Source organism: Phyllostomus discolor, chromosome 7, assembly GCF_004126475.2.
Source record: "Phyllostomus discolor isolate MPI-MPIP mPhyDis1 chromosome 7, mPhyDis1.pri.v3, whole genome shotgun sequence".
Taxonomy (NCBI): Eukaryota; Metazoa; Chordata; class Mammalia; order Chiroptera; family Phyllostomidae; genus Phyllostomus; species Phyllostomus discolor.
Window position 1 is genome coordinate 29,053,262 of NC_040909.2, and position 22,795 is coordinate 29,076,056.

The 22,795-nt window shown below is 40.1% G+C and overlaps 1 protein-coding gene across 3 annotated transcripts in view; it reads right to left on the reverse strand.

Annotated features, from left to right (window-relative positions):
* CPNE4 (copine 4) overlaps positions 1-22,795 on the reverse strand; it is a 419,459-nt gene that overhangs the window by 43,901 nt on the left and 352,763 nt on the right. For all 3 annotated transcript variants that reach the window (XM_028518762.2, XM_028518761.2, XM_036030654.1), the window contains one exon: positions 808-906. In XM_028518762.2, coding sequence (XP_028374563.1) covers positions 808-906 — 99 coding nt within the window. The remainder of the gene's footprint in view (positions 1-807; positions 907-22,795) is intronic.

A 22,795-nucleotide genomic window follows, 5' to 3' on the forward strand; every position in this document is an offset into this window, starting at 1 on the left:
TAGGTTCTACAGCTGGAAATTGGGAAGGTGAACATCGAACAGGTAAGAGCAGAAGTTACATGTACATCTAGATGACAGTAACTGACTGATAAATTGATATATATGTGTGTATAAAAGCACACGTGTCTGTGAGAACACAGAGGAGGTTTAGGTTCCTGTGTGGTACAAGGAAACCCCTGTGTGCCTCTGTGGCATGTGACAGTGTGGGGACATGTCTTGGCACCCAAAGAATAAAAAGGTGGAACTTGATGAAGATCCGGTGCCCAGAAAAACTTTGGAGGAATCAAATAATCTCTTCAAAGCATTAAATGTGTGACCAATGTTACCAAGTCATGGAAATGTAGAGCTAAAAAGAATATCACTACTAACAGCAGATATTTTGAAAGTTCTAGCTATGTGCAAGGTACTCTGGTAAATGCATGTCATGAATTATTTCAACTAATCTTCACAAAATTCTATGAAATTGGTACAATTACCACATTTTTTTTAGGAGAGAAAGCCAAGGCACAGAGATACTAAATCACTTGTCTAAGGCTATACAGCTAAAGGAAATTAGAACTATGTTCATCTAACCTCTTCATTTAACTGATGGAGAAGCCACACCACACTGGGGTGGTGTCTTGTCCAAGGTCACCCCAGTTGCTTTGGGTTGGGGCAGCATTTGAAGCTAGGTGCTCAAATCCCACCATGCTCTCCTCTCATCCCTTTTAATCATATATTGACGTCTCACCTGCAGTTGCTCATGTGTACCTGGGTGCATCATGAGAGAAGTGTCTGGGGAAATATCACGAGTGGTTTACCACGTACCTGCTTTCCTTCCATTGCTCCTCTCATCTCCTTGAATGTTGAGGTGAATTCTCCAATGAAGTCATGTTTGCCATTGGAGTCCCAGTCCCACACTATGCACTGCAAGAAAAAAAGTTTTATTTATTTATTTATTTTGGTTTGCTTGTCTTTTAAATTAAGAATGCATCCACAGTAGCTGAAGGCATTGCAAATGCAATGAGAAACGTGCTTGGTCGGGAACAAAAGCCCAGCAGTCTAGGACAGTGGCATGTGCTGTGTAACATTCCTTTAGTTGCTATGGACTTGAGGTAGCCTTTGTGCCACCATCTCCAAGCAGCCTGTGGTGCAGCAGTGACTAATAATCTGCATATTTTTCAGATAAGACCGGTAAGACCAAAAGGGAGATAAGTGACTTGACAAAGGGACCACCTAGTGAATGAAAACCTGGCGTCTGAAGGCAGGTGTCCCGACCCCCATTCCAGTGCTCTGTCCCCACAGCAGATGGCCTCCCCGGGGCACAGCTGGACTCAGATGCCTGAGTCCATGGCTGGAGTTTCTACAGGCACAGCTTATGTTTAATGCTCGGAATGAGATCATATTAATCCCATTTTCCTTTTCTATATTTTTTCCTGAAGGCAAAAGAGTGATGTTAAGAAAAATGAGTAGGAAGGCAAAACTGTTAACTCTTCAACTGTACCCACACTTGACATGGGTGGAAAATGGTGACAGATAAGTCACACTGGTAAATATCAGGCATCCATCACATATAAGATGTTTCTGGGCTCCCAGGTGACACCTTGCTGGGTGACTCAGATTAGATCAGCAGCCAGCCCTCTGCTTGGTCATATATACTTAGGTGAAAAGGAAGTTTCCGTGTTTTTCCAGGGTGGAGGCTGGACTAGGGTCTCAAGTGCTTTAGACAGAGCTTTTAAATCTTACACCAGTGATTTGCATCAAGGAAGTCCCAACACTCAAATGAGATCAAGGCATCAAAGGGGATCTCTTATTCAGATGTTTTCCCTGGAATATCGGGGTTCCAAGAGGCAGCCCAGTCCTCTCTCAGAATGCACATCCCATTGGCCAGTCCTGCCTGGAAAACCCAAGTTTTGAATCTTTTCTTTGATCCTGTGGGATGCCCCACAAAACTAAAATAAAATATGTCTAAAGTGAAACATAATTTGCCCCCTAAATTTATTCCTGCTCATTTATTTTCTACCACAGTAAGTTGTACCAACACTCGCCCCGCTGCTACAAAAAGAAAACTGGGTATCATTCCTGATATTCCTCTCTGCCTTTATTCTCCCACACCAACTCCTGTGCATTCTGTTGTCTAAATCAGGCTTGATTTTAGCACTTCTCTCCATTCCCACTGCCCCTGCCCACCTGCATCACTGCTTCCTCCATTTCCATGCCACTCTCCTGCTACCCTACCACCCATAATCCACTACTCATGCTGATGTCCTGCTCACATCAAAACGTATATAGGTAATGTATATAGGTTTTCCAAGGCCTTACATGATCTTACTCCCTAAATATTCCCAAATACACCCCTTATAATTCATGCTTACTGTATTTTAAAGTTTCTCTAAATGAGGTTGGTTAGAATCAAAAGCATTTGCTAAGAATTTTTTTAGGCATTTTAAAGAAAAACTAATTTCTCAGCTTTTGTTCTCTCTTCAACTGTGGAGGCTTTGGTAGATTGTTTTGCTTACAAAATTTATGAATAAGCCCTTTATTATGAAAGAGAATGGATCAGAATAACTCAGAATGGAAGAAGTTAAGACAAAGGGAGCTAAACTGCTCTGCTGAATAAAGTAATGGCGAAGTTGAGCTTTTCCTTTGTAAGGAGGGGGTGAGGGGGTGGGCTCAGGGATGCAAGTTGAGAAGAAATGAGGGCAGGATTCACCAGAGGCTGAAGATGGGCCTAGCACTGGACAGGGAGGAGGTGAGAGACAGGTAAGGAATTTTGGAAACTGTGATGTCTAATGTTCAATGTTAAGTTATTTACATATCCCTCCATGCCCCTCTTCACTTCCCCTCTGCCATTACCCCCGACACTCCAAGGAATCTGCTATCAGTAACAGCATTATGCTGGTGGTGACTTGGAGAATAAAGGAGAAGGGCTGTATCCATGTTAGGGGAGAAAGAGACCAGAGAGCAGTATGAGATGGCCCACACTGTGACTGAAAATTGGGTGGGGAGCAGGACTGTGGAGAAAGAGCTTGACAGGTGAGTCCTAGGAGTAGAGCTTCGGAGACATACTGGGGAGGGAGGTCAACTTCTGCAATAACATGGAATTGGAGTTCAAGATATCTTATTCAGATTTGGAAAGAAAGTTTGAGCCCCTGAAGTTGGAGAATAAAAGTTAAAATTCAGTTAAAATCATTACTTAGTTGACACTAACTCTTTGGCCATTATATATGTTCACTCAGTCAGTAGCTGCTGAAAGCAGACTAGTAAGTAGTAGCTGTTCTGTCAGCCTGAGTGCCTACTGAGGGCAACGCCCTGCAGTGGACCCCAGATGGTCCATGAAGGACATGTGTGTGTACAAGTACAAAGCTGCCCTTGTTTCCAGCCACTGAGATCACTACAGCATAACCTAGTGTAAGAACCCGTTGGTACTCAAAACACTGTCATATAAAAAGGTATTTGAATTTTTGACTCCAAAAGGAGGGAAAATTTCACGAGGAATTTATAAGGAAGATACAAAGAAAGGATTTGCCAATAGTTATACCAGTCTAAAAACAAAATAACTCGTGAAAGATTGTTTTATTGCTGAAAACGTTCAAATGGAAACTACAGGACTAGATGCATAAAATGTAGCAGAGAAAGTCAAAAAGACAATGCTGCAGTGGACTTGGTGGGATGTTCACTGAGCTTGTTTCTCAGACGGGTTGTGGTTGCACAGGTTGCAGAAAGTCAATGAAAGGCGTAGCTCATCCTGGCTGAAATGCCCAACAGTGCAAGGCAGCTTTGGTGGGTATGATAAGAACCCCCCTCTCATTCAAGATAGGATGAAGTTCAACCTCACTTATTCCAATGGACAGTGGAAGCAATCAATGACCCAGCCACTTGGAGAAATTGCTCAGGGTGTGCACTGTGAACCTCACATGGTCAAACACTGTTGACCCACAGTTCCTTCCAGCCAGGTGCTTTTTCCCTGTTTGTCCGTCCTTCCTTGCTAAGCCTGACACATTTGTTACCTGGAACAAGAAACAGAAGAAGGCTTTCTGGGCTTGGACATAGAAAAGAAAAGAAGGCTGGTTCCTGGGACCATACTTCAAGGCTCACAGCTTTGCCTGGTAGCAAATACAGTCACAGACTGCCTGAGTCTGACACTCATGTCCTCCCTCTTCAACCTTTGGGGAGGAGCAAGTAAAAAGGCAATGGGGGCAGAAGCAAATAAAAGAAAAAAGTGGATTAACAAGTACAGATTGGTAATTACAAAATAGTCACAGTGATGTAAAATACAGTATAGGGAATGTGGTCAATAATATCATAATAACTCTGTATGGGGCCAGGTGGGTACTTGAAATATGGGGAGGGGGCACTCTGTAAAGTACATGATTATCTAAGTACTATACTGTACACCTGAAACTAACACAGAATAATACTGAATGTAAACTGTCATTTAAAAAATACATAAAAAGAAGCAGAAGCAGCCTTTTTAACATTCCACTGCACTGGGAAATAGGGTAGAAGTTCCCTCCTCTTTTAGGAAAGTGGGTGTAACTTCCAGCCTCCCTAGCCACAGTAGAATATCAAAAAAGCAAGAGGGGATGGACATACTACTCTGGTTTGTCACAAAATCTTAAGAAAAACTACTTACCCTGGTTTGCTCTTTCTTAATATCCCATCATGCTTTAGTTACTGTCCTCCCCTCCATCTGCCAGCCATAGCAGTTGAGGTATTTATAACATGCTGTCTCCCTGGGGCAGAAAGGGAGTGACCACGGAGCTGGGGGATGAGTCAGGCTTGACAGGACTCCAGTGGGGGCCTCCCAGGGGCAGGCACCACCCTTTACACTGGCCCTGCTTCTTCAATTGACTGGCATTTCTCATCAAGGCAGTTGCAGAATTCTGTTTTGACCTTTCTCAGAAGGGATCCCAAAGGAAGGGGGACACAGCGAGGCAGAAAAATAAAAACACTGTCTTTCCCTCTCCCTGCCAGGAAGCTGGCTTGTAGCAGCTCTGGCGAGGCTGACAGAGGAACATGTCTCGGTGGAAAGTAAACACACCAGCGGCTCTGCAGAAACACTGAGACAGAGGCAGTGATCCTGATGTGAATCAATGAGGGAGCCTTGACAGATCTGCGAGAGATCAGAAGCTAAAAACTAGCTACAAGCCACTGAGACTCCTTGAGTTCCTACAGCTTACAGTGGAGTTGAGGTAGTCTTAAAATGTCTGAGCTCAACAGATGGTCTTGTCAATTCCCTCAATTTACACAGAAGGAAATTGATGGCAGGGAAGTAAAGTGACTTCTGCTTGATACCTGCTCCTTTTTATCACTTGGTGATTTGGACCAAGTGCAGAGCTGGGGCTGAAATCCATGTTTTCTGCCTCCCTGATTTCACCACTATCACAAATACCAAATTACAATAATTAGAACATACATATGCTTACTAGGTACCAGACTTAATAGCTATGTACTGCTTTGAGCACCTCATATATATCAACTCATCTCCAGAGCAGTTTATAATTCTGCTCATTTTACAGCTGAGGTAACCAATGCTCAGATGGTGAAGTAAGTTTCCCAAGATCACACAGCTAACACTAGGTATCTTTGAACTAAAAAAAAGCTAAACTTCATAGTTTGTCTTAACTGATCAATGTGTTATGGTGTTTAATCCTTTATGATAGCATTAAAATGACAATATTATTATTACCTTTTTCAGGAAAGTGTCATTCATAGGTGTCATTCACAGCTATAGAGAGGTTAAATGACTTGATTGGACACTTGGAAAGTGACCAAGGTGGATTTGAATCCAGGTGTCCAGTGTCATAGCTGATGTTTTTCTGTTTTGTCACCTGCCTCTGAATGGAAGCAGGAATTCATAATGAAACTCTTTTCAGTCTACTTTGTGTAAAAAGCCCCCATCTTTGATTGAAACTGTAAACTACTAGGGTCCTCTAAGGCTCAATGAACACACCAGGCAACATGGAGAAGCTGCTCACTGTTCCCCTGCAAAAGGACACAGAGGTGACAGCATGTGCATTTTCCCTGGGCTCTCAGCTTTGTTTGCAAAATGCATGGACAGATGCGCATGGAGTGGTCAAGTCACTCCCTCCTACTCTTATTTCATAGTTGCATTGAACCCATTAGAAGAACAATGTGTTCAACAGCGGTGCCAGCTTACTGCTCAGTAGCTTTTTGGGATGGTCAGTTTTATGTGTCACTGTGGCTATGTTACAGCCCCCAGGTATTTAATCACCCACTCGTCTAGGTGTTGCAGGGAGCATGTTTTGCAGACATGATTAATCAGCTCACAATCAGCTGTTTTTAAAGTACAGATTTTGTGATTTCCATGATTTCGGATTTTTTTCCCCATTTCTGCAAGAATGCCATTGGATTTTCATGGTGATAACACTGAATCTGTAGGGTAGTATGAATATTTTTAACATTAAATCTCTCAGTTCATGAACATGGATGCCTCTCTATTTATTTGTGTCTCCTTTAATTTTTTTCATCAGAATTTCTTAGTTTCCAGTGTTCAGTTTCACCGCCTTGATTGTTTATTCTTAAGTATTTTAATCTTTTTGATGCTATTGTAAAAGATTGTTTTCTTTCTTTTCTCTTTTTTTATTAAGCTAGAATTGACACATAACATGGGCTAAGTTTAAGGTATACAATGTGTTGATATGATACATCTATATATTGCAATATAGTTACCATGTTAGCATTAGCTAACACCTCCATTGGGTCTCATCATTATCATTTCTTTTCAGTCAGACATTTAAGATCTAGTATTTTAGCAACTTTGAAGTATATAATATAGTATAGTACTGTGGTCTATAATCACAATACTGTGCATTCAACCCACAGGACTTACTCGTCTTCTCACCACAAGTGCGTACCTTTGACCAGCATCTTGCCAGTTCCTCTACCCCCAGCTGCTAGTAACCACTGTAATCACCATTCTGCTTTCCATTCCTACAAGTTCTGCTTTTGTAGATTCCACCTAAAAGTGACCTAGCAGAGTGTTTATATTTTTCTGTCTGACTTATCGCACTTGGCATCCTGCCCTCAAGGCCCATCCATATTATAGCAAGTGTCAGGATTTTCTTCTTTCTCACAGGTGAATGATATTCAGTTGTGTGTGTGCATGTGTGTGTGTGTATCACTACTTAATCTGTTTGATACTGTTTTTTAAATTTCCTTTTTGGATTGTTCACTGTGAGTAACAAAAACGCTACTGACTTTTATAGGTTAATTTTGTATCCTGCAAATTTACTGAGTTGATTTATACTAACAGTTTTGTGTGTGTGTGTGTGTGTGTACTCCATAAGGTTTTCTACAAATTGTATTATGACATCTGAAAATAGATAATTTTACTTCTTTTCCTATTTAGATTTTTAAAATTTCTTTTTGTTGCATAATTGACTAGGACTGGCTAGGACTTCCCCTACTAATTGAATAGAAGTGGCAATTGTGGGCATCCTTGTCTTGTTTATGATCTTGGAGAAAATGCTTTAAAATTTTCACCACTAAGAACAATGTTAGCTGAGGGCTTGCCATATGTGGTCTTCATTATGCTGAGGTGCATTCCTTCTATACCTAGCATGTTGAGAATTTTATCATGAAATTGTGTTGAATTCTGTCAATCCAGAATTACAAAAGCAATCTTGAGAGAGAGAGAACAAAGCTGGAGATATCACTTCCTGATTTAAAAATAAATTACAAAGCTACAGTAATTAAAATAACATGGTACTTGCATAAAGATCTATAGGCTGACAGAACAGGATAGAGAGCCCAGGAATAAAACCATGCATATATGGCCAAGTGATATTTGACAAGTTTGTCAAGAACACACGATAGGTAATGGGTAGTCCTTTCAACAAATGATTTTGGGAAAACTGGATATCTACATGTAAAAAAAAAAGGAACTGGATCCCTATCTTACACCATACACAAAAGTTAACTCAAAATGGATAAAAGACTTAGACATAGGACCTGAAAATGTAAAACTCTCAGAAGAAAACATAAGAAAAATCTCTTGACATTAGCCTGGCAATGATTTCTTGGCTGTGATACCAAAAGCACAGGCAACAAAAGCAAAAGTAGGACTACATCAATCTAAAAATCTCCTGCACAGCAAAGGAAACCTAAAAATGAATAGGCAGCCTACACAGTGGAAGAAAATATTTGCAAACTACATATCTGATAAAGGATGAATTTCTGAAATATATAAGAAACTTCTACAAGTCAATAGTAGTTTTTAAAAAAAGACCCAAACAAATAACCTCATTAAAAAATGGTCAAGGGACAGAAACAGACATTTAGCAAAAGAAGATATCCAAATGGCCAAGAGGTAAATAAAAAAGATGCTCGAGATCACCAATTATCAGGGAAATGCAAATTAAAATTACTATGAGATATCACCTCATACCTGTTAGAAGATAAATTATTTTAAAAAACACAAACGATAATTGCTGGCAGGGATATGGAGGAACTGGAACCCTTGTACATGATTGGTGGGAATGTAAAATAGTGCAGCAGCTATGGAAAACAGTATGGGGCCCTCAAAAATTAAAAACAAAACTACAATTTGTATTATGAAATACAAATATAATTTGACCTAGTAACCTATTTCTGGGTGTAAATCTGAAAGAATTGAAGTCAGAATCTTGGTGTGATATCTTCATTCCCATATTCACTGCAGCATTATTCAAAATAGCCAAGATATGGAAACAGCTCTAGTGTCCACAGACAGATCAATGAATAAAGAAAACATGGTAGACACATACAATAGAATATTATTCCAGCCTTACAGAAAAAGGTTATCTTGCCATTTGTGACAACATGAATGGATATTATCCTAATTGAAATAAGCCAGTCATAGAAGGACAAATACTATATGATTGTACTTTTATGAAGGATTTAAACCATTAAACTCACTGAAGCAGAGACAATAGAGGTTGCTAAGAGCTGGGGCAAAATAGGGAATTGGGGAATTGTTGTTCAATGGGTATAAAGTTTTATTCATGCTAGGTGAATAAGTTCTAGAGATCTGCTGTACAACATAGTGCCCATAGTTAACAATATGCTATCGGGCACTTCAAAAATTATGTGCTTCAATCACACAACAAAAGGACACAAGGAAACTTGGAGAGGTGTTGGCTATGTTACCTTGACTGCAGTGATGGTTTCACAGGTGTTTGTATATGTCCAAACTCACCCAATTATATGCACTAAATATGTACAATTCTTTGTATGTCAATTCTATCTCAAAGAAGCTGTTCAAAAATTAAAGAAGAATTTCCCTGATAATCTAGGTGGGCCTGATAGAATCAGCTGCAGTCATAACAGCAGCACTAAGGCTTCTCTGAGAAAGAAGAAACTTTGCCTTTAGACTGTAACTTCAGCTTAAGTCTAAGAGTTCCAGCCTGCCCTTCCTGCTGGCCTGCTCTGAGGATTTCAGACTTGTCCAGCCTGATCCCACAACAGCATAAGCCAAGTTCTTGCAATAAATCTCTTAATATGTATGTCTCACTGGTTCTGTTTCTCTGGTTGACCCTGAGTGATAGATACATCTTTCCTCAGCTTCTCCCTTGGCATTTACATATTCACACTGAGAAGTGAGTTTTCAGTGACAACTAGTTTTCTCATACCGATATGCCAACATTTACTGAATGCTTACTTTGTCCCAGGCATTGCTCTAAGTACTTAAAGGCTCATTTAATTTTCACAGCAACCCTACCAGTCAGACACTATTATCACCTCCACTTTACAGATGAGGAAACTGAGAAATAGAAAGCTTAATTATCTACTGCCATTGTAGGATATTTAGGGTACTTAAAGTATGACTGAGTTTGAATCTGAGTTCTCAGAATCAGAATCTGGTCCAGTTCCTGGAGGCCAGGGTGAGCTGTCCAAACTGTGATAAAAAAACTACCCAACACCGCTGATCACAGCAGAATTCTCATAGTTAAAAGAAATCTGTTCTTCTCCCCCTAACTTTTAAAATTCATATTTATTTATTTTTAACATTGTAACTTGTCTTTCGTCCAGTTTTCCCGGCTTCCTAGTCACATCAACCCTTAAGCTTCCATTGCAATCAGTTCACATCTGCTTCCACGTATCTCCAACTACACCATCACCATTGGCCTACATCCACTACTTGAAGGAAACTTCTGAGCAGTGAGAGGGAACACCTTGACCTTGGGGATAATTTGCTAGTGGTCTGTTAAGTGTAGAAACAACAGTATTCTTGAATCTCCATACCTAGAGATTTAGGATGCCTGAGAAGATCTTATTAAATTTCAGATTCCTAGGCCTTACCTTTGGAGATTCTGATTCAGTTTTCTGGAAAGGGTCCCAGGATTCCACTTTCAAAGTAAGCAACTGGTCAGTTTAGATGCATGTAGTCTCTGGACATATTGAGAAACACTGGACAGAAAATCCAGGAGTCCATGGTTTGTGACAACGGTGGCAATAATTACAATTATATCCTGGCTCACAATGTCTTCTTCAATATAATTAAAAAAAAAAAAGCCAACCACAGACAAAAAACAACATTCAAGGGCCATCCTGGCTCCTCAACAATCATTCAGTGCAGCACCGGTCTGAGCAGGCAAACAAAATCCTAAAATGGCGTGCTCATGAGTGTTGGACAGAGATGCCCAGAAGGGAAGGGTATTGCTTATGTTGGCTTTATCTCGCCAGTTCACACATCTACTCTGGACTGCAGCCAAGCCCAGGGCCATTCCACAGTGAAGTGTGTCACTCTCCAAAGCTTTCATTGGAGATTTATGGCTTTGTGAGATGTGGTTAGTTCAGATAAGCTTTAGAGGCTCCCAAATGCTTGTCCAAACCTTTTTAACTTCATACCTCACTACTCTTTAGGAAGATTGAAACTCCTATGGCTGTGTGAGCCGAGTGAAGAGGCAGGCTTTGACAGTGACTTATGCCTCGTGCTTTCAACAAGAGCTCTCGCTTCATGATCTGAGTCACTCTGCATTGGCTCAACCTGCCCCACTCTCGTCTCCCAAACATAGAGGTGTAAGAACTCCCTGAGAGTCTGACATTCCATCTAAGAATCTTCCCATTTGATTTCTACATAACATAGGTCTGCTCTAGCAGGTGTTGATCTTTCCCCTGGAAACATCAAACTAAATTTTAAAAACTTTAAAATCCTTATTTGACAAGGGGGAAAGATTTCCTAACTGGATTGAAAGAGGCAAATTCCGCTGAATAATGAGCCTGAGTAAAAAAGCCCGTTAACTGATTGAATGGGATGATGTGTGAAATGCAGGTGGTAAGTCCTTCAGGTCAGAGGTCATGCCTCCTCAATTTCCTTTGTGAAAGACCCTGTATAGGTGATGCCTAATAAATACATGCTTTTGGTTCTGCCACTTCATTTTTTTAATAAATTAGCATTTGAGTTATTTCCATATACCTGGCATTCATTGGCCAAGTTCTTTAAGTATAGCTCATTTAATCCTCACAAAAAACATATTAAGCGGGTGTTGAAGAAACCATATTTTGAAGAAAATTGAAGTTGAGTAGATAAATTTTCTGAGCTCACCCAACTTTAGAGGGGAGAGAGGAAGTGGGGACAGGTTGAAAGGTGAAAGGATTAGCCATATAAGAATGACCCACGGGCATGGACAACAGTGAGGGGATTGGTTTTAGAAGTGGGGACAGGCTGGGTGGAGGGAAGCAAAGGGGAAAAATTGGGATAACTGTAATAGCATAAATGATAACGTGCTATCGGTAAGTGTTGGCAAAGTGAGAATTTGAACTTTAGTCTCTTGGGAAAAATTCCATGATTTTCCATATACTGTATTGCCTATTTATTCATCACAGTGAGTGAATGAACACTTATTGAATATCAGTAAGTTTCTGGGGCACTGATTACATTACAGCTGATACAGGATGCTATCTCACTATTTCTATGATGTCAATCTACCCCAGCATTTATCAAACCTGAGAGCATTCTGTAGCATTCCTTGGTTGGATTGACCCTCTGTAGGTAAGTCAGAGGTATAAACTAATTTAAACAGAGGAATGACACAGTAAGATGAGTAATGGAGAGAGATCACTCTGGCTGCTACATGGAATATGAATAAAAGGGAGAAATAGAAGTCCAATGAATACTCTGTTACACATGAAAGATTACAGAGGTATTTAAAAAGTGGCCACTATAGGTCTCAATTTCTAAGTAGATGTTGGGGTTTAGAGAAAAGGAGAGGAAGAAGAAAAAATTGTGTATTACCCCTAAGCTTCTGGCTTGGATTATTCAGTGTATCATTCACTGAGAGGGGAATCACAGGAAGAAGAACCAAGGGATAGTTTGAGGGCCAAAGGGTAGTTTAGTATTTGGCCATGTTGCATGTTGAATCCCACATTCCTGACCTCTAGAAAACACCATGATCCTCTGGTCTTATGACAGGTAATCACTGTTTTTTTCTAGCAAAATGCCTCTGTCTCTGTTTCTACATGAGTCATGCTGCTCATGGTTTATTGATTGCTATAATGTGATGCCTGAAGACAACCTCCCATTGGGTCCCCGAGGAGGAAAAGGCGCCTGAAGACCAGAAAAAACCTGATGACTCCATTTGTATGGCTTAATTGGCCTGGAAACCACAAGCTGGCAATATGGGACTCACTGACAGCCAGGAGGAAGTCTTGGCACAGCCAGGCAACTTGATTACTGTGTCGTTCCAACATAAGATCATTTACTTGACTCTATTGTTTAATTATTGCCTATGCAGCCATCATAGGTGTTCATGACTTGGAAGTTTAAAAAAAAGGAACAAAACAAATTCTAAAAGCATGGAGAAAAGAGCCACTACTAGCCAGTCACATGAAATGATCTGTGGAAAACAGCTTGTTGCTACCATGTCCAAGTCAATTCTGGATGTTTAAATTAGACTAACCATCTATCCATAAGACAATATGAAATAAACTCAGACATTCAAGTCAGATTCACAAAAATTATTCTGGATCCTCTTGCTTAGTTACGACCATTGATCTTAGTTCCTGCTCTGTTCTAGTGTCTATAATTTTTTTTTGGTTTGCTTGGACATCTAGCTTATCCTTCGAACACAACAGGACTTCTGATGCTCAGCATCCCCTAGGGCTAATCCTTGGATCCTCTCACTCATGTCTCTTTTGGACAACTATCACATCTGATCCAGTTCTTGACCCTGAATTACGTACACTTCAGCCACCCTGGAAACCAAGCTTATGATAATCCAATTATTCTTTTTTGAAATTTCCTTTAGTTATTTGTGACAGGGTCCCTCTGTCACTTAGCTTTTCTACATAGACTCAGTGAGTCATGGGCCCTTTGAGTATCATTGAATAATGATACATACTTACCTAGTGTGAGAAAGAGTTTGGAAATTCCTGGATGAAGCAAGAAAACTAAAAATTTGTATTAAGTTGTTAGCTTAAAATTGCTAACAAGTGAAACTCATGTAAGAGAATCATTTCCCCTCTTCTAAACAGGAATTATTATAGATAGACTGAGTATATCACTTTCTGAAGAGATAGGAGGACTTGGTTCTATGAGTCAGCCAAACAGATATTCTATTCTTTTCATCTGGATGGAATCAGACACACATTTGCAAGATGGACAAGCAGAGAGCTGAGGTTCTGACAGTCTTAAGCAGAGCCACTGACCTGTCTTATCAGGTTTATTACCCAAGTAATTGAACATTTCTTCTCATTCCATTTCTATCACTGGATAAACCAATAGCTTTATTTGTCTTTGGAGAGATGAAACAGAACTTCTTTACCTGGAAGTGTAAACCCATCCATTCATTGATGGGTACAGCCTTCCTAGTAACAGCCTCATCAATAACCACTTTGGGAGGCCAACAAAAGTAGTGAAAACTATTAGAAATTTCTCCTCGCTATCATAGAGGTAAATGTATTTTTGATGTTTATTTTTTTTTGATAAATGGACCCAAGTTTCCATCTAAATTCCATTCTCCACTATCATATGACAGAGCAGAGAGAAAAAAATTATTAATCCATATAGAAAGCACTTTAAAAGTTCATTTCACAGAGCACCAATTCTGCAGGAGGTTAATAGGCATTAATGAAAAACTAAAAAAGGGCCAGATCCTCAAACAAATTTGGGTTACCCCAGGATAATAAAAGTTAAACAGTTTTGACTATGGTAGGGATTACTAGAGCCTTTGAAATGCCAATGTTCAGAGCAGTGCATTCGAGTGAGGCAAATGAGCAACCAAGGGTACAAAATTTAAGGAAGCATATTCTCAGAGCACTGCAAGTACAGAGTTGTCACTTGCATGAAGCTGAGAATGAAGCTTCCTTAAATTTTGCATCCAATATACCTGTTGCCTTACCCTAGCCCAGTTCCTATTAGCATGCATTGTGAATAATTTTCAAGATTAGAGCATAATATACAGCATTTACCAATTTGGGCAAAAAACTTGTGTGTGTATTGGTATATAGGTGAAAATATTTCATATTAGCATCTTATGAAAAGAAGTTTCTGAAATAGAATTTTTTCACTCATTCAATAAAAATTGTTTTTGAGTGTCTAGTATGGTACGAAACAATGGCAGCCAGGGCACTGGGGACATACAAAGAAAAAGGAAACAACCCCTTTCCTTAAAATATTGAAATTTCGTAGGGCAAATCAGTCCAAGTATACATTTTATTCAGTGCTTCTAATGCGGAGTGCTGTGGGATTGGAGTGGACAGCATCTGACTCAGACTGGAGTTTGAAGAGAGAGAACCAAGGATTTGAAGACAGGCTGAGTAGGGAAGCTGAGTTTTGAAGAACAAATGCAATTACTCCTGACATATGAGAGGGTGACAAGTTTGCCAGGTAGAAGGAACAGCAAGTGTGTGCTGTGTGTGTAGTGAGGTCCGAGCACCTTCAGTGAGTCCAGGGAATGGCAGAGTGTTGCACATGATTGGGACCATGGGGAGGAAGCCCAGTTCCATTGAAATCAACTGGCTTTAAAGAAAGGATGTCTGGGGAAGTTCATAACAAGGGGGAATTAAGAGCACGGGCATGGATACGTGTGTATAAACACCCTTCATAGACCAGCATGTGAACAGAAGGACACACACACAATAAGAATCAACAGCTAGGAAGAAGATCAAAATTCTAATCATGCCTATAGGGCCCCAAAGGTCTCTGTCTACTTCTCAAGCCTCATTTTCTCCCGCCCCCTTTGTCCCTCTCACTCTCGGGCCTCCATCCACACAGGCATGCTCTCCTCCTCCTGCTTCTCTCAGGGCCTTGGCACACGCTGTCCCCTCTGCCTGGAATGCTTTTCTGTCCAACTTTTCCTGGATAATTCTGTTTAAATTTTAGGGTATCAGCTTAGATGTGCTTTCTTCAGGAAGTCAAACTAGATCTAGTTTGTTTTAAACTTTCTTCTCTCTCTGTGCTTTTTCTTTGTTGAACATTTGGGGATTGTGTGTTTTCATATAATAATTCTTATAATGATTATCTCATCAATTTGTATCTCTCCCATAAACTTTAAGTTAGTTCCAGCAACACCAGCCACTTTGTTTCACTTCCCATTTTATTCCAAACAGCTGACAGAAGCTTGTGCACCTCAGGGGCTTAATAAATATTTGTTGAATGGCTGTGTGGTGGAGTTGGCTAGCTCTCCAACATAGTGTAAGGTTGTTTCTAGGTGAACCACATTTCCTAGCCATGTGACTCGTTACCACTAGGGAAATGTGATGTGTTTGCCCTCTGGTTGAAGTGGTTAAGAAGGGGATGTGCTTTCTCCTCTCTCTCTCCCTATCCACTGGCTGGAAGTAAAGGACTCTAGGGCTTTAAAGGATGATGGAGTTACAAAGTGAACAGAGTCTGGATCTTTGAATCACAGTATGAAGACTGCTCATGGAACACCCAAGTAGATTTTCCTTGACTGAGAAATAAGCTTTCATTTTACTAAGCCACTGAGAATTCAGTTTTAAAAAAATACATGTGAAAGAATGAACAGAAGATTAAATGGCAATCCAGATGCGATCAGAAGAGAGCAGCCCCTCTGGACCACGTTAGCCAAGGACTCTTAACAGAGTATAATAAAGAGGAGCTGGGAGTTACTCAAAATCTTATTGTTTTCATATGTAGGTTTGTTCAGATTAACTGTATAGTTAAATGAGTCAAACCTTCACTCCATACATCTGATTATTCTCCCCTCATCCAGTTAATTTATGAGCCCCTGCTAGACTGTTAACAAATGAATTCCTGGGCTAGATGAGCAATACCTGACTTTTATTTTTTTATTTTTATTGTATTTTTTTCCATTACCATTTAACACTCTTATATTTCCCACCCCCTGCAATCACCACACGGTTGTCTATGTCCATGAGTTGTTTATCCTTTTTGCTCAATCCCTCCACTCCCTCACCACCCCCACTAGCTGCCATCCTGCTCTCCCTCTATGAGTCTCTGTTTTGCTTGTTAGTTCAGTTCATTCATTAGATCCTACATGTAAGTGAAATCACATGGGCAACACCTGACTTTTAGAACCAAGATTCTGATGCTCAGAATGAGTGAAACTAGGCCAGCATGACCCCTGTAAGAATGTTGTTTTACCAACATTTGTTTTTGAGTGTGCGGTATATTATATGAGTGTAATCCTTCTATTAAACCAACTTCTCTTTACCCTTTTTTCTCTTCTTTCATAAATGTTTTTGAGCATCAAACACGGGCCAGGTACCATGCCCAGTTATTGGTGACAAAATGATGAACAAGACAGTCATTGCTTCTGCCTTCATGGAACTTACAGTCTAGCAGGAAAGACAGACAACTAACTAAGCAATTACAATGCAGGATAAGGGCTTTCTTAGAGTGTGTACAGGGCGCTATGGGAGAGCGTTGCCGGGCCAGTACAGCTATCTGTATGTTCTGCCCACATCACTGTTGATTCCTTTATCATTTGGGGGCACACCGACTCCTGATATTCTTTCTCTCCCAATGCCCAGCACCTACATCTTTGTTAGAGGACTGTCTCCAAGCTGCCAGACTTTGTTCCCCTGTGTGTGTAGTTCTTGGGGGCAGCTCTTAACCAGTGACTGACATGTAGAAATTTAAATGTTACCTTTGATTAAGACAACTCTGATATGTGACTACATTGTTTCTAGTTATTCCTGGGAAGATTGAGTCAAATTTCCCATTTTTGAGACTTTGATGGATACCCTGCCCTTGTTTTGTCTCCTTCCCTTTTCTGGTCGCACTTGCCCACTGCTCTATCAGTTATTTCTGGGAATGTGTTCACATGAATCCTTGTCTCAGTGTTGTCTTCTAGGGGACAGAACCTATAACATGCATCTAACCTAGTCCAAAAAGTCAGGGAGGACTTCTTGGAAGATATGTCCCTTAAGATGATGTCTGATGGGTAAGTAGAGTCAACCAAGTGTATGGGGAGTGGGCAGAAAAGCAAGATGTTCTAGGACACCTAAACGCTTCCTTTGGTGAAGCTGTGGTTGGGTACGAATTACCACATTTTGCCATGTATAATGCATACCCACGTTTTGGCCCAAACTTTCAAGAAAAAAAATTTTCATTTTAATTTTTAATTCAATTATTTATTTATTTATTTATTTATATTTAGATACTAGTTTTTGTATTATAAGGGAATGTTAGCATTTATTTTTGGACATATTATGGTACAAGAAATTTTATGTACCGCTAACAAATTTGTATTATCCATGTACAATGCACATCCTTATTTTTTGCCTCAAAAATTTGGGCAAAAAAGTGCTCATTATACATGGTAAAATATGATACCTCTCCTGAATCCACCTTATTGTTTCATTTTGGCAAGTGTTATGGTGAGCTTACATCTTCCTTAAGCTCTATGTCAGTGATACAAAAACCTCTGTGTCCTCATGATTAACACTTATGAGGGGATTTTTTTAAACCACAAAACAAAATATATTTGTTCCTCCATTGTTGCTGGATTCATTGCCTGGATCAGGATGAATAATGCCTTGGCAAAAATGGGAGCAGGATAGCTTGTTACACTTCATGATACAAATTATCCTTGATGGAGAAGGTCCCTGTTCATCAACACTGAAGTGGCTGTGTCATCAATTTAATAGCTGAACGCTAAGGACCATTAAACCTAGCACTGTTTGCCATACCATTATTTATAACAGTGCAAGAGTAACATGTAATTAATTCCATGACTGATTGACAAAGTAAATTGCAGGGTAATCTATCATATTGTATACACACTCGTCATGGGGCTACACATGGGATATGAAGGTTGACTTGAGATGTGTCAGCGCTTTTCTGTTTAGATTGTTTCCCTGGGCTGCTGTGAGGCCCGACACTGATGGGGACTTGATTTTCAGATCTAGATTTAAAGCCGACAGCTGCGACCCATGTTATCTGGGAGGGTGATCACTATGAAGAATCTCTTGGTTCCCCTTTACCTGGAATGGCTTTCTCTTTTTAGGTTTCCCCAGCCTATGATTTTTTTTTCTTTTTCCTAAAAGTCCCTGCTTTCACTTAGTTTTCTTTTAAAATATGCAACTTACATTCTTCTGTAATGGTTTCCTCTCATCAAAGCTATATTTTAACCCTGCTTTGAGCTAACTAGGCATAAACTGCCATGAGCAGGGGTAGAGGACACCAGGTTAGAGCTTTCCTCTTATGTGTGGACTGTTATGTCAAGTTCATGGTCACCCAGAAGGATTGGCTTTTCTGCCCGTGATAGGTACTTGAACTTCAGAAATGCCAACGTCTGTGTAGCCAAGAAAAAGACAGTGACAATTGTTGAGGATCATTCCAGAGAGAAAAAATGGCTAATGGACAAAGGACTCCACCATTAGTGTGAGTTTCTTCAGTCTGAATACTGAGGCTAATATAGAATATTTTAACATGGTTGCCTGTAGTAATTGGACTCTGTGGGTTAGGTGGGGTTTTCCCTGGAGTAAGGATGCATCTTTGAAATATTAGTCATAGAAGAAGAGTTAGGTCCTTTGAGTGGTGAAAGAGTGGGTTCTGTGCCCCTCCCTTGGCATTGTCTAGGTCTAGACTAGGATGGGAAATAAGACACAGACATTATAAGTAATTTCCCTCAGTACTCCCAGCCAGGCCTCTTATCCCCATCCACTGTGGGCATCATCCATCAATCACTGTGTTTTCCTCATTGAGTTGGGATAAAACCTCCGACTCCTCCTCAATCCCCTGTCCCAGTCAGTAACTGTCTATAGTTAAAAGTTGGAATCTAAGATTAATACCCATTTCCTATCATCAGTTTCAAGTCTGATGAGTCAGAATGCATGTGTGTCTAGTACATGCTGATGGTAGGCTGGGTGCTAGGAGGGAGGGAACTCCCTGAACACCAATGCCTCACACACTGGGGCAGGACTGTGAGCCTTGAAGAGCGAGCCACATCCTCTAAACCAGATCATTTTCACTTAAAACTGCTCCCTGGGTTTATTTTCTCTTTGTTCTCACCTGTTTTTTAATAAGATTTGGTTTGAGTGATTTGGCCTGTCAATCTGGGCCACAGAGTACTCAAGAAAAGCTGTGTGTCCATGGCTGTGTCAGAGTTAAGTGGGAAGCTGGGTTTCCTTGAGAGCTGAGTATATCTGGGATGGCATGTTAGTGTATACTGGTAGGGAGTCCAGGTCTTTCAGTTCAGCTGCTTTTCCTTTCCTTACTCCGAGGTTCTCCCTCCTACTGACTTTAGTGGTTCCTAGAACTATTTTATTAAAGAAGGCAGCTTTCCCTTTTTGTCACCTTGCCAAGACTATGAAGAACCCATAATGAGAAAGCAAGAAACTACTTCATTCGTAGAAATTACTATCCCATCTCTTCCTCCTACCTCTCTTTTTCACCTCTTCCTCCTTCTCCTTTTCACAAAGCCATTTATTTTCTATGGCAAGTCTTCCTGATTTTATGTGTCGCTAAAGCCATACGATCAGGTAGCAAATGGCAAAGTCTCCTGATGATGCAAGACTCCAGCATCCCATGGATATAAGGATGATAATGAAGGTTCTTTCAGCACAACTGTCTAAGAAAGTCACAGGAACCTTGCTTTCTTCTCCTTCTGTCCTTACTCAGAAGCTTAACTTTTAAGATGCTCTCTGGAGATTTGATCTATGAAGAGGTAAACAAAGTAACCAACATGGACCTTGAAATATCTTATTCATATTTGCAAGCAGCTACCTTGGCAAGCAAGTATGTACTTGATAAACCTAAGTGCTACTCTGACCTGTGAGTCAAAAGAGAATCTGTAAGCAGCCTGGACAGGCAGTTGCTGGTGGAAAATTCAGCTTGGCACATGATTCAACTCAGCTGAAAGATTTGAACACATAATCACTGCTAAACAGACCATCATTCTCTGTCTCTCTAGTCATGTACAAATCATTCATTTGGCAGGTTCTTTGTAATTCCACTAATTAAGGGCATCCAATTGGTCTATTTGGCCCGGAATCAGGATTCTACAAAATTTTTCTTCAAAGCTCAAATATCATCCTAACCAAAAGCAAGAGAGGGAATTATCTAAGTTTTTTTTAATTAAATCATTTTTACTGTTATTCTGTTACAGTTGTCCTAATTCCCCCGCTTTGCCCTTTCCCGTCCATCCCACCTCCCATTCCCTCAGTCAGTTCCCACACAGTTCATGTCCATAGGTCATCCATGCATGTTCTTTGTCTGGTCCCTTCCCCTTCAGTTCTACCATTGTCTTTCTCCTCCCTCCCCTCCGGTCAGTTTTTTAACTTAAAAGCTTTGTGGATTGACATTTGACCTGGTGGTTGGCCTGACACTTGTTTGGACTCCTCTCCAGTCCAACATGGAGAAACATGAATCTACTCTTATTCAAATGAGTTGTCTTTGGGATTTTATTGGTTTAATAACCCAGTTTAGTTGGTAAGAGTGAATCAAAGGCAAGGGAGAAAAGACTGAGAAGCTTACTGTGAAGGTATAAAATCCAGTATGTACATGTCTACACTATTGTTTCAATCATGATTGATTTCCTTCATTCAGCCCAACACCGTACTCCTAATAGTATGTGCTCAGCAGGCTTCCAGGAAAAATGTCATACACAAAGTGAGTCTAAAAATGTGGTCACTCAAGGAGCCTGCTATCTAGTAGGGAAGAAAACATATATTGGAAGTAACCTAAAACCAGATGAAGTTGTGTGACAATTTATTAGGAACTGCAGAGAAAGATTTGAGTGAAAGCAAAGGAGAGGAATGATCTTCCATTTGTCCTCACTGAACACAAGAACAGGGATGGAATCTTAATTATCTTTGTAACTTTTGCCAGGAAAAAAATTAGGTGTTTAATGAATGCTTGATGAATGCTCCTGAGAGAGAACATGGAAAGTTTCCTGAAGAAATGTGTAGTTTAGGTTGACAAAGAGAAAGTAAGAAGAAATTATATGTGGGAAACTGAGGCTTAGAAATATTGTGTGTGTGTGTGTGTGTGTGTATGGATGGCAGGGTAGTGGGGGCAGCCTGCTGGGGCAGAAGGGAAAAGGACAGAGAATAATGGAAGAGAACCAATGTACATTGATAGTATCTGTCATTGGTTTGGGCTTCCTCCCAGATTTGATGCCCAGTCAGAAATAACTAAAGATATAATTCTTCTACTCTCACTTAGAAGTAACTAGAGATATAATACAGCCTCTTGTTCCTTACTCAAGTTATAGGGTTATTTTTTTGTTCTCATGGGAAATAAAGTTGTTCTGGGATCTTCTGGAGCTCACAGAAGTCTTAGATCACTATTCTCAAACTTTAGTATGCAAAAGAATATCCTGGGAAGCTTATTAAAACACAGATTTCTGTGTCCCATCTGCAAAGTTTCTGATTCCACAGGTATGGGGTAAAACCTGTGGATTTGTACTTCTAACAAGTTCCCTGGTGATACTGATATGTTAGTACTATGACCATAGTTTGAGAACCACTGTCTTAGAGAAACATACTCTTACTTTTCCCTCATATTTACAGCATTTCCCAAGACATAGAGAGAATCAAATGTTGTAAGATCGCTGTGATAAGTGGAGCCTTGAGGATGCTTTAAAGGTGCTTGGTTTAAGGTGATGTAATATTGCTGGGATAAAATTGCATTAACTTCCACCATATAAATGATTATATTTTGGAAGTTCCTGTTGATAATTGGATGTTTAGAACTCAAAACGTTAGTTTCCTCAGAGCAACTATTGCACTGCAAGAGCAAGTTGTAAATAGTGTTGAGGTCTCCAGCTCAGCACAAAAGCTCTGGTCACCTGGAATTTATCTAATGAACTCACAGATAATCACAGAAAACAACACCGTGGCAATATGACTAGCTAAATCAACCATAATCTTAAACATGGATGGTTCAGTTCCAACAGCTAATTCTTAGAAGTTACGTGATCACTAAATTTTGATAAATTAAATTGTATTTTAGCACATTAGGAACCTCACTAATTGAGTGACCTTTAATCAAAGGGTAATAGAGTAGCATAGAATAGATTTTGAAATAGTGAAATGGTGCATAAGAGTTTTTAAAAAGTCTGTATTTTTAAGTTGGAATTTACTTTTACATATCATAGTTACTCATAGAAAAGAATTTGTTTTACATAGGCATCTCAGCCTCTATAATGGCCCTGACTTTGAATACTTTACTAGAGGCTTCAGAATATCTGCTCCTTCCACATCCTTATTCTGAGGGTTTCTTTCCACATAAGTTACTATAATGGTGCCTCATGTCTGCTCTCCTGAAGTGAGCACCTTGTCTAAGGACAGCCAACCTGTAGGGTGGCCAAGGGTCTACCAGACAACATGGTATGGAAGTTTTACTCATTTTGAACAATGGAAACTAAATGGACCAATCAGA